This window comes from Miniopterus schreibersii, assembly GCF_964146895.1.
Source record: "Miniopterus schreibersii genome assembly, chromosome: 4".
Lineage (NCBI taxonomy): Eukaryota > Metazoa > Chordata > Mammalia > Chiroptera > Miniopteridae > Miniopterus > Miniopterus schreibersii.
In genome coordinates this window covers 66,937,074-66,949,873 of record NC_138105.1, presented here as the reverse complement: position 1 = coordinate 66,949,873, position 12,800 = coordinate 66,937,074, and the positions used below count along the sequence as shown (strand labels likewise).

General features: G+C 50.9%; 1 protein-coding gene across 1 annotated transcript in view; it reads right to left on the bottom strand.

Moving 5' to 3' along the window:
• Nucleotides 1-12,800, bottom strand: part of KDM4B (lysine demethylase 4B) — a 129,554-nt gene that overhangs the window by 59,447 nt on the left and 57,307 nt on the right. Inside the window, exon 7 of the mRNA XM_081136619.1 lies at nucleotides 2,422-2,471. Within this exon, the coding sequence (XP_080992745.1) occupies nucleotides 2,422-2,471 (50 nt within the window). The remainder of the gene's footprint in view (nucleotides 1-2,421; nucleotides 2,472-12,800) is intronic.

The window sequence follows — 12,800 nt, the reverse complement described above, 5'->3', positions numbered from 1 at the left end:
TAAGGCCCCTGAGATGGGGATGACCCTGGATTCCCCGGGGGGGGCCAATGTCACCACAGGATCCTCATAAGAAGCAGGAAGGTCAGAGTCAGAGATGGAAGAGGCTGTGCTGCTAGCTGTGAGGATGGAGGGAGGGGCCACAAGCCCAGGATGTGGTGTCTCTAGAAGCTGGGAAAGGCAGGAAACGATTCTCCCCTGGAAACCCAGCCCTGCCCACACCTGGGTTTTAGCTCCATAAGGTTCATTTTGGACTTCTGACCTCCAGAACTGTAAAGAAATGAATCTGTGAGTTTATTTTAAATTAGAACTTTTTTTCTTTTTAAAAGATATTTTTTCCATTGATTTTCAGAGAGAGTGAAAGGGAGGGAGAGAGAGAGAGACATAGATGTGAGACACGTCAGCTGGTTGCCTCCTGTTCTCACTCGGACTGTGGTGGAGCCTGCAACTAAGGTACATGCCCTTGGCCAGAATCAAACCTGGGACCCTTCAGTCCGAGGGCCGACACTCTAAACACTAAGCCAAAGAAGCCAGGGCTAAATTAGAACTTTTTCTTAGAGCAATTTAAGGTTTACAGCAAAATTGAGGGAATTTGTGTTCCTTTAAGTCACTGAGCTTGTGATAATTTTTTACAACAGCAAGAGTAACCTAATATATTGAGAAAATATTTTTTAACATATTTTTAAATTAAAATTTGTATTTTAGTCTTGGACGGGTGGCTCAGTTAGTTGGAGCATCATCCCATACACCAAAAGTTTAAGGGGTCAATCCTGGTAAGGGCACATACCTAGGTTATGGGCTCAATCCCAGTTGTGAAGTGTACGGAGGCAACCGATCTCAATATTTCTCTCTCACATTGGTGTTTCTCTCTCTCCTTCTCTCTCTCCCTTCCTTTCTCTCTAGAACAAATCAATTAAAAAAATATATCCTCGATGAGGATTTTTAAAAATTGTATTTTAAATGTCTATTTTATTTAAAAAAATACAATGGGAAAACATTTTTAATTTGGTTTTATTTTAGAGCACAATAAGTGAAATAGACCCTGACTAGGGCTGCCTGTAACTGTGGCATTTCTATGAGAGCATGTTCTGGAGAGAGGAGCTCAGCTCTTCCCATGAGGACAGAGTTCAGGTCTCCAACAGAAATGTTAACCAACACCGCCGCCCTCCACCTGGGAGGCTGGGACACCTACCCCACTCACCCTTTCTCCATTCTCAGGACCTGTGTCACTGGTGTGCAGGCACACAGCTCTGAGTGTAGCTAGGACAGGAGGCCCCTATTTTTCCAGAAAGACTGATCCACCATTCCCATCTCCAAAGTCAAAAGACGAATGGGAAGGTGAAGAGAATGTGATGGGCATTTTTTGGTGAGGTGTGAAGAGGGGTCAGAAGACTGAGGCCAGCAGTGAGAGAGCCTGCACCAATATGGAGTGATGGCTTCCAGAAGGTTCTGTGGATACTTCAGGAGGGCTGGGCTACCTGTCACTGCAGCCCAGAAGGTCAGGATGATCAGATGGACCCTGTGCTACTGGAGCAGCTCCTAACCAATCACTTTGCCCACCTCACCCCCACCTACGTGCTGCCTTCGAGGGAGGGGCTGGCTCTCCAGGTAACAAGCGAGGGCCAGACCATTGGGATAGAAAGCAGGGTGCCATGAAGGGGAGCACTGGAAGGTCACCTGCCCAGTCCTTACATCAGGGTGTCAGGGGCCTCAGCACCGCCTAGCCAGATGTCTGGCAGGTCTCTGCCAATTCCTCACCCTGAGGTCCTGCCTTGACCTCGAGTGGTCAGTGCCCCATCTCCAGACACACCCTGGGACTCCCTCAGACAAATCCGTTGGTCCCATAAGGCCCCAGCAGGGGTCTGAATACAGGTGGTAAGACAGTGGCTGCTGGAAGGGACATTTGATGAGGGAGTCCAGGTGAGTCAAAACCCCACACAAGAGGGTAGGGGCCTTGTGGTCACCACGCAGCTCCGAGGCCCAGGTGAGGTTGCTCCTAACTAACTTCTCATTTTCGAGACTGGAGGCTGAACAAAGACTTGAAGACTTAGAAAACAGTGAGACACAGTGCCAGGCGTCGGGAGACAGAACGTAGCCGCCCTCCCTGACCCTCAGGAGCCTGCCACCACGTCCAAGAACTCCATGCTAAGAAAGCGGAAAACAAAGGCCTGTTTAAAGCAACAGCATTTCTGTGCAGAATCTATGAAGTGACAAACACCCTAGCAGAGGGACCACAGATCTGATCATGAGGGTGCAAGAAAATGGTATACTAAGACAGTGATATTTTGCAGCTCCCAGAAATTAAAACCTAAACACACAGCAAAACCTGAGAGGGATGACTGCTGCCTCCCCACCCCACATGCCCCACCTCACCCTACCCAGGTCCCAGGTCTCAGGCCCCGGTCCTCAGCTGCAGACACCTACCAATTGCCAGCCGCTCCAGGCGCTTGCCATGCTCCGGCGGGATGGCGTACCTACAAGAAGGAAGGCATGTCAGAAGTGAGCTCATGTGGCCACCATACACTTGAGAGTCCCTGGGGAGCCTGTGTGGCCTCAGAGAGACACACAGCTCATGCACAGAGCAGACGTGACTGCTGCTGCGGTCAGTGCTGTGAGGTGAGTGGCAGCTGTAAGGGGAGGAATTCCACACAGAAGGGGTTAGTGAGGCGGGAGGGCTAAGGATCAGGGACCCGGTGGGTTGTGACGGCACTCTCAAATGCCAGGAGTGAAAACATTCCCAGTTAAGCGACACTAAACCTCGATGAGGCTTTAAAAGCAAAAAATAAAATAAAAGCACTGGACTGGAGCTGTAGGGGTGGGGACACTGGCTGCCTTGTGTTGCCAGCCTGTCCTCCCAGTCCGAGGAGCCGAAGAGGAAAGAAGCTTCAGGAAGGAGAAGAATTTCTGTCACTCGTTTCATAAGTTTTATTTTTACATATTTTACATTTGAAAGATTACGAGGCTCCATCATAAATTTAAAGAAATGTGAGGTGGAAGTTTGCAAACAGATGCAGCAAGAGTGACATCTTGCTGATGCCATGTAAGGAAGCTGGAGGGATGAGAGGCCGAGGGCAGGGGTGCTTAGAAACCCCAACCCAACTGACATGCCACCCCCAGCCCACTTCAGGGGATTTGGTAAGATAAAAACATCAATTTTCAAACAAAGGCAGGCAGAACTGGGGAGCAAGTCCTTAATGATGCAAAGTGCTGAGCACACCTGAGCCCCATTTAGGAGGAACTCCAGAAAAATGGTTCTCAACCACAGTGATCCTCCCCCCAAGGGACACCGGGCCATGTCCCCATGGTTGTTATGACTAGGGGTGCTTTTGGCATTGAATGGGTGGGAGCCAGGGTTGCTGCTCAATCCCCCACAATGCCCCGGATGGCCCCCACAGAGAATAATCAGGCCCTAAATGTCAATAGTGCTGAGGAGGACAGACCCTGTTCCAGAATAAAAAAGGCCATTGTCGCACATTCTGGAATGAGTCAAATGTGAGGATGCATCATCGGGCCACTCCCTCCCTCATGGTGCAGGCAAAGGATGGGTACCCACACGGAACATGGAAGATCGCCCAGATGCTGCAGCTGGTTAAGTCTATTGCAACTAAGAGGTTTATTACTCCTTTTTTAATAAAATAAAAGTGTGGGGGTGGGAGGTAAGTTGAGTATTGTGTTGTCTCTAATCTAACAGGATAAAAATAATTAATTTCTGGGCACCCTCTGGGGCCCTTGAGGAGATGGCTGCAGCACCTTCGATTCTGTTGTCAGAATTTTCCATCGTCTGGACAAAGATGAGGTTAGTCTTTTTAAAACAGCTTTTTATCACTTACACAAAGACGATAAAAGTTAACCCCAATCCAAAGCACCTTTTGGGATTACCATCCCCCTAAACGGGGAAATGAAGCATTCTGTCCCTTCTGGGAAGATGCCAGCGGACTGGAAGGACTAACTCATGGCACCAAGGCTGTGATGATTAATGCAATATCCCCAGTCTACAATGCTGCTTTCACTTAATTACCGCCTGTAATTGGGAGTTGTAAAGATAAGATTAATTGAATCTGGTGGATGTTAAAAGTTTAATACATTGAAACATGGCTCCTCTGTTATCGGAAAGTACAGACTGCAGGACACTGGGCTGAGCGTTCAGGAGAGCAGCCCCTAGGGAGATTAGAAAGGACTCCAGGATGGGAAGCCAGAGCCACGGGGACTCCTAGGCTCCAATGTCCCCAAGTGAGTAGTGTCTCTCACTGCTTAGAACAATCCAATGACAGCCTTGGTGGTGCCAAGAAGCTCCATCGCCAATGACATGCCACACCAGCCCCTCAGTTTTCTTTTCTTTTTAATATATCTTCATTGATTTCAGAGAAGAGGGGGAGGGGGAGGGGGAGGGGGGGAGGGGAGGGGGAGGGGAGGGGGAGGGGAGGGGAGGGGAGGGGGAGGGGAGGGGGAGGGGGAGGGGGAGGGGGAGGGGGAGAGGGAGAGGGAGAGGGAGAGGGAGAGGGAGAGGGAGAGGGAGAGGGAGAGGGAGAGGGAGAGGGAGAGGGAGAGGGAGAGGGAGAGGGAGAGGGAGAGGGAGAGGGAGAGGGAGAGGGAGAAATGTCAATGATGAGTCATTGGTCGGCTGCCTCCTGCAGGACCCCTACTGGGGACTGAGCCCACAACCCGGGCATATGCCCTGACCGGGAATCGAACCTCAATCTCCTGGATCCCAGGTCAATGCTCAACCACTGAGCCACACCCGGCCGGGCAGCCCCTCAGTTGTCAAGGAAAGGCAGGCACAACTGGGGCTCGGGTTCTTAACACAGAGCACTGACGATGAGGGGGTCAAAGGAGGAGGAGGGGAGAGTAAAGACTCCACAGCTATCCGATGGCTGGGAGAAACTCTGGAACTATGGGCCACAGGTTCCCACTGGGCCCTCTCTCACCAAGGATGACCCTTTGGGTGCCCCAGGTGAGCCCGATGACATGGGGGCCACAGTGAGCCAGTTATAGAGCTGGCCTCCCAACAGGAATTGACATTTGCCACTGGAGAGAAGTCACTGGGACTGTAGGGACTCCAGAGCAGAGCCTTGTGGGGGTTCCACCTAGGGCCCCCAAGGTACCCTTGTCACAGTCCCACCCAGAGTCATGCCACCAGTTCAGGGCATCTGGACTCTCAGGCTTGACTCTGGAAGAAAAAAAAGGAAAGCAGCAGCAGCTATTGGGGTTGAGAGAGTGTGTTCACTAACCTTCCAGGCAGGGAGCATCTGTCTGGACATTAGTGGGGGAGTTCTCAGAGCCATAAAACAGAGTTGGTATATTGGTCACCAACATGGGGGCAGTTTGTCTCACTCCCCAGGAGATCTGTCCCTATCACAAGGTCACACCTCAAGACCAAAACCAATCAGTTTTGCCAGCCTGCAACCCTAGGCGGCCTCTCTTTATATGTGACAGCCCTGATCACCTGAGTGGCAGAGGATTCTTATGTGGTTTCCTTGGACAGACAGCCATGGGGTGCTCTGGTCTGGCCTGTTCTGGGTGCCCGTTTGTCTTGGGGCTGGGCTAGGGCAAAGTCCCCTGGCCTCTCTCCCTCTTCTGGCTCAGCTCAGTGCTGCTCAAAACCTCCCCTGGCTCCCCCAGCCCACTCTCCACCAGCACAAGCCTTCTCCAGCAAGGCTGGCGTCCCCTCACATCCTGCTACACATCGGCCCCCACGCCTCCTCCAGGGCTGGCCACGCCCCACCCCAGACAGCCTCAGTCACCCCTGCGGGACAGAGCAGCATCTACTGGGCCCTTCTGGGCAGTCAACTCTCCAGGACAGTGGTAGGGCATGGAGGGACCGCAGCCCAGCACACAAGTCATGATGGAACAATCTGGAGATGTGAGGAGAAAGAAACAGGGCAGAGTGGAAGGGAGAACAGAGCAGGGGCCTCAAAGGTAGAGGCAGAAATGGGAGAAGGGACAGGCCTCCTGTGCAGGGTCACCCAGCTTTCTCTGGCCACAGCCCCCGGCCCTCCCTGTGAGAGTTTGGCTCTAAGTCAGTGGCTGAAAGCAGTCACAGCAAGGGGACATGTTGGCCACTACTTGGGACACACGGCAAGTCCCAGCCCTGAGGTTAGCCAGGCCGGAATTGCCCCTCTGGAACTTTCTCAAGAGCTATACCTCATCCACCCGTGTCTTTATCTCCATACTTAAAAGCCCCCCCCACACACACACACACTTTCTCTCTGCTTTTGAAGGTTTTTTACACAAAGTACTTCTGGACAACTCTAAACCAGAAAGTCACAGAAACTTCAGTTCATATCTTTGGCTGCATGGTCGGAACAGTATCCTGGCAACCAGTCCAGGTAACCCTGCAGGGGCTGCAGCAGGACTCGACAGGCTCCATAACTCTGGTTTAATGTCATGGAATTGCCAAAGAGGCCAAGAGAGACAAACCTGGGCATCATTTGCCAGACACCCTTGTCAGGAAGGCAGTTGACTGCAAACATCAGGGGCTTCGGTGAGAAAATAACATGTTTTCAGACTAGGTATAAGGCTCATGGGATGCAACGGCAGAGACAGCAGCCCAGAAACCGGGTGCCCCCATGGGGACCCAAGACGTGAAAAGCCACATGATGGTTGAGAAATAACTACAGTCCAGCAGTTTCATGGTTCAAATGAAGGATCGACCAACAGATCCACTCACCAGGAGGGAGAGAGGAAGGGAGGAAGGAAACAGGCTTCAGGTGGTAGGACAATGAACTGCCAGACTGAGGTCCAGATGCCACCTTCCAGGGCTGGGCCAGCCCAGGGAAGATGGGTGTCCCCAACCTCCTATGCCTCTCCAGGTTTCTTTTTTTATACTTCGAGGTATTTGGGGTTGTGAATGCACCCCCCTCCAATCATAGCCATCTCAAAAACGGCAAAGCTGAAACCCAAAAACCAGCCCACAGGGTGAGAGTAGAGGCCTGGGCCCCAGCCTGACACTCGTTCAAGAGTCTTACCTGTTTACTGGGGTTCAGGGACATATGGGAAAGACTGGACACTGGAGAGGAGCATCATTCAGCCCAATGTTCCTGTTTTAACACTGAGGCCAGAGGATGGGACATCTCGCCGGGCCCTGCTAAGGCCAGGCCTGAGTCCAGGCTGGAGGCTTGGGGACACTGTGAGGCCCTGGACCTCAGGGGGTTTCCACCTGAGCAGGTCATGGCAGACTCCAGGGGACCAATAAAGAAGTTTCAGGGCTTGTGACACTGGATGCGTTGTGGGAGTTGGATGGGCGGAGGCTTCGGCCAGTTGGCCAGGTGGCTCTTGACAGAGCCAGGAGATTAAAAGGAGAGGTGTCCTCTGTGGGCAGGGCTGCTTACCTCGGCCAGGGGACAGGCAGCCTTCATTCCACCAACACGGCCGGGGAAGTCTCCCGTCCGCCGAGGAGGATGCTATTAATAGTGTCATTTTCTCGGTGTTTTGTTTACTCCCCTGGAATGGCTTGATGGATGTGAGTAATTATCAGACTATAAAAGCCAGCAAATGTGCTACTTTCTATCGCTCTAAATCATCAAACAAATAAAGTGTGAAACAGCATTTTTGAATATAATTTTCCCCTCTAATGGCTTAGAATTATTATCAAGAACAATGAAAATAAATAAGCAAATGCCTTGTGAGTTAAAAATTAAATGAGTGTGTCAGGAAGAGGAACACAGAGTGTCTTGGAGAGCAGAGACCTGCTCAGGGGCCATTAGTTATGAGGACGTGAGACAGGGCTTTGGGCCTCACAGAAACCCAACTGGCTCTCAGCGTAGACTCCCACCAGCTTCGGTATCCACCAGGAGTGGGCACCTGGGGCCACCTCCCTAGATGAGTGATGTGATTCCCCAGGGGAGGACTACACTAGGGTGCATGCACCATGGTACCTGTCACCCAGCTGATCCCCAGCAGCCCTGGGATCCTACGTGTCATTGCCCTAGGATAGCCACACAAGACCCCAAAAAGCAAGGTGGGTGGGGGGCTGGCCTCTGCTCTTTCTCTCCTGGGCCATGAACAGGCAATGCCAGAGGGGCTGCGGCCTCTTGGACCAGCAAGAAAATCCGTTGCCACAGGACAAATCCTCAAGACAAGGAATGTGAAACTCCAATGGAAGCACTCTCACCCACCCTAAGGCCTGGTGGCTGGTCTGGCCACTAGCCCTCATTTCCTCGCGCTTGCCAGCCACTCTGGGCTGCAGGGCTATCACAGGTGGACTGGCTCCCTTTCGAAGAGAGCAGCATTTACATGGTAATGAGGTAATTCCCAGCACCCCATCTTGCCCACCCCACTGCAAGGATAATGATACTTGATTGGGGGCCAGGCTCTCAAATCAGAGCTCTAAATCCCCAACCACCCTTCCTCGAGAGGCCCCCAGTCTCTGTGGGGCCCCTGCCTGGGACCATCTTGCTCAGAATCAGGAGTTGCAACACCATAGCACTGACTTCCTTTTCCCCCCAAGACTCTTTCAACTCTGCTGGTGACAACAGCACCTGGAATTTGTTCATCGCCAGTCTGACAGCTTCCATTGGCACAAGGCTCCCTGCAATTAGGTGCCAGTGATAAGAAGGCTCATTTCCCCTCCCTCTCTACTGAAAACTCATGCCAAGAGCAGGGGTCCAGCCAGGAGTCCTTTGGAAATGCCAGTTCAGCCTGACACATGTCGGAGGGTAAGAAAGTTAATTTCACAGTGTCTGCACAAGGCCTGGGCAGACAGGCCCATCACCGTTTAACATGCTATAATTACGGAAACAGAAACAAGAAGGCAGGTCCACTGGAAATGCCGAGACCACGTATCAACTTGGAGGCCACTTGGCACAAGCAAGCCAACCCATACAAGCCCAGGAAGCTGAGGCAGTTCCAAATGCCAGAGGCCCTGCCAGGGCCCTGCGTGCCGGGTAGACATTAAAGTCATTATTACTACAGTCCCAAACACAAAGCTCCTATGTGGTCACAGCCTGTGACCTCTCTTACCACAAGTCAGTGGGACGGTTCTAGCACGCGGCCCCAAGGTCTGGATGGGCCCAGAAGAATGACTGAGCTGGGCCAGGGTGGCCTCACTGCTCCACTTGTCTACGCTGTGGCATGGAAGCACCCAGAAACACAATCACAAGCAGTCACCCCTGATGTGATGGCTACTGAGACCAACCCTGTCAATTGATCTACTGAAATGTGCAAACAGGTCAAGTGACTTAACCATGTATGACATTTATGTGTGGTATGTAAGTTGAGCTTTAATAAGGCTGTTTAAAATGTCCCTGCCCTGCCGGGCCGGGCATGGCTCAGTGGTTGAGCATTGACCTAGGATCCAGGAGATCGTGGTTTGATTCTCGGTCAGGGCACATGCCTGGGTTGCGGGCTCTATCTCCAGTCGGGGGCCTGCAGGAGGCAGCTGATCAATGACTCTCTCATCATTGATGTTTCTCTCTCTCTCTCCCTCTCCCTTCCTCTCTCTAAAAAAAAACCAATAAAAATATATTAAAAAAAAAAAAGTCCCAGCCCAGCCCTGGCCAGTATTGCTCAGTGGTTAGAGCACCAAAGGGTCATGGGTTTGATTCCCAGTCAAGGGCACGTACCTGGGTTGCAAGTTCAATCCCTGGTCCCAGTCAGGGCTCATGCAGAAGGCAATCAATGTCTCTCTCTCTTTCTCTCTCTCTCTCTCTCTCTCGCCCCACCCCCTTCCTTCCATTTCTCTCAAACTCAATGGAAAAATATTCTCAAGTGACAATCAACAAAGTAATAATAATAATAATAATAATAATAATATATCTCAGCCCTGAGGACACAGGAGTAGTGAGTCACAGTACCCACCCCAGGTGCTAAGCTCAGTGTCACAGATACACTTAGCTCTTCAGCATCTTCTTTGCCTTGGACCAAGGCATCCACCAGGTTAATATAAGCCCCATCAGACAAACCAGAAACCCTGAAAAGACAAGGTCATGGATGCTGGAAATGGAACTAAGCCCTGGTGGTTTTACTGAGAGTCCTGAGCAGGTGGGAACATCAGATGTTAGTGAACTTATTTTATGAATATGGCATATTGTTTAATGGAATGAATGAGTGAGAAACCCTGCCACCAACAGAGGACAAGGATACACAGGAAAATGATAAGCTAGTCTCAGCCACTAAAGTCTTAAATAAAATATCAGCAAATCAGACACAAAAGTGTATTACAAGACCAAGGGTTTATCCCCAGGGTTGCAAATAAAACTCTATAAAATTCTAAACCATTCAGTATAAAATGTCTTAGCCAACTAAGACTAGGAGGGACCTTCCCACGGTCACACTCCAGGAAGTTGGAACACATTCCGGGAAGTTGGGAGCAAGGCAAGCTGCCCGTTATTACAGCCACTCAACAGTCCATACTAAAGTCACCATCCAATATAATAAGTCAAGAAAAAGATAAAAGGGGAGTAACAATTAAAAGGAAAGGGACAAAATTTTCTCTTTTAAGTAACACAATGTTCTACTTGGAAAACTAAGAGAAATTGGTGAACTACAAGATGAAACAGTCCAGCAAGGGCACAGAATTTTAAAAATCAACACATGAACAGCCAGGCTCCCTCTGCACCAGAAACATTCACAGCAGACTAAAACCTACTAAGGTGACACCTACCCCTTGCCTGGGGTCGAAAGCAGCAATTCCTCACTACAAACAAAGTCAAACATAAAGCTGGGTGAGTGCTTGCCACTGACAGAATCAGAATCTGACCCAGGAGAGCCGATGCACATCTCTGCGAGGCTGATGCTGCTAGGTGACCCAACCACTTGGTGCCTCTGTGCAGAGCAGGAGATGGCAAGAAACTCACCTGTGATCAAGTACTTCGGTAAACGAGGTAGTGGTGATGACTGATTGTGACAACAGCACCAACTGCAATGGTGGTGGGGGTCATTACTTTGGGTACGAGAAGGGTGGCCTTATCATTATGGTTGAAATATGAAAGAAGCACTGCTAATAGTCGCCCAGATGGCAGAGGTAAGCAGGACAAGTGGTCACCCCATATATTGTCTAGCAAAAGAAAAGATGTCAGAAAAAGCGCCTGGCAGATAGGTTTGCCCTTGAAACGGGAGGAGTAGGTCCAAAGGCCTGGATGGATAGCCGGCCTTAGAACCACTGAGACACCCTGGGGTCCACCTGCCCCGCTGGGAGGGGAGGAGGAGCTGTCACCAACCCAATGAGCCTGGAAGGGAGATTACAGAGGACCTGGCCCAGGGAGGAAAGGCGAGGCTAAGGCCCTTTCCTAAACACTCAAGAGTGAAACAGTCCGGCCAGGCGTGGCTCAGTGGTTGAGCATCAACCTAGGATCCAGGCGATCGGGTTCGATTCCCGGTCAGGGCACATGCCCGGGTTGTGGGCTCAATCAATGACTCTCATCATTGATGTTTCTCTCTCTCTCTCCCTCTCCTTTCCTCTCTCTGAAATCAATAAAGATATATTTAAAAAACAAACAAACAAACAAAAAGAGTGAAACAGAAGTATGTTTCCAGGCCCCTGAACAGATGGTGCACACACAGAAGCTACAACCCGGGGTGGGGGGGGATTCCCATACACCCCCACTTGGATACTGCTACACAAAAGAGTTCAGCCTGGACTACACAGCTACCTCCCTAAGACAGTGACTCAAATTGTCTGACAGCAAAATGGATACCAGCCCAGTTTATCAGGAAATCCCATCTTACCTTCTGAAGAGCCTCGTTCAAAGGGGAAGCAGCCTCCCCCACTTGGCCCCACCCCAGGACAGATATGAACACTTGGTGGGGAGATAGGATCAGCCCAGGACCAGGGTGGCTTGTTCCCAGGAAAGAACCTTATTGAGCCATGGTAGTTTTATCTTTAATGGATCGTTTTCAGGGACAACAGAGAATGAAATTTGGTATCTCACACCAGCAATGTCAATGATTTGAAATAATGACATTTTTATTGAAACCTACACATGAGATAAAGAGAGTCCTGGGAGCATCTGCTCGGAGAAAATGGGATGCCTCAGATGGAGACGACCGCCAGAAGGAATGCCAAAATGAACTGGCCTGCTGGCAGGAGACAAAAGCAAGGGGCAGGAAGGAAGGGACACCATAGCCTTAGAGGGCCAGGGTGGGGGCTAGGGGTGTGGAGGGGTCAGCACTCTGGGCACCAGGGCTGCACCCAGCCTGCGCCCCACCTCTACTGGGTCCCAGCTGTTTGCAGCACCTCCCATGGGGACCTGGGATGGACCAGCATCCTAGGGGACCCAGTTATAGAGCCCAGCTTTAGGGGAGTGGGAGTTGGCTGCACACACTGCCGGCCACTTTAATTAAAGGAACAGACTTTACAAAGTGAGTGGTGTTGAGCATGCAATTAATCACTGAATTGGAGGCATCTGATCCCCAGCCCCAGTTTATTATAGGCCTGTGAATCATTTCTGTTATGTGACAGGACCAAGGATGCCAAGCATGCTTGGTTTTGATGCTGTTTTTAAAGCTGTGGGGGGTCCTTCTCAGGTGAGGTTTTGAAAGGCAGGTGCAGACAACTGAGCATCTAGTAAGAGAGGAAAGAAATGGCCTATGCTGCTAGCGTGGGGGAGACCAATTCGTGGAATACAAGCTGGTGAGAACTCAGTGGCATTTACAAAGACCTCAATCTCCTCCTCATAGACCTGGCCTCAATTTCTGCTCATAAAACCACCAAGGGGCAGCCTTCCATTGTGCCCTGACCCTGCAGAGGCTGGTGACACTGGCTGCTCCCGCCACCAAATTCCTCCTCCAGCAGCGTGTGTGCCTTAGCAGGGGATGCCCTTGATTTACTGCTGTTGAAACATACAAGATGGTCTGAACAGAAAAGG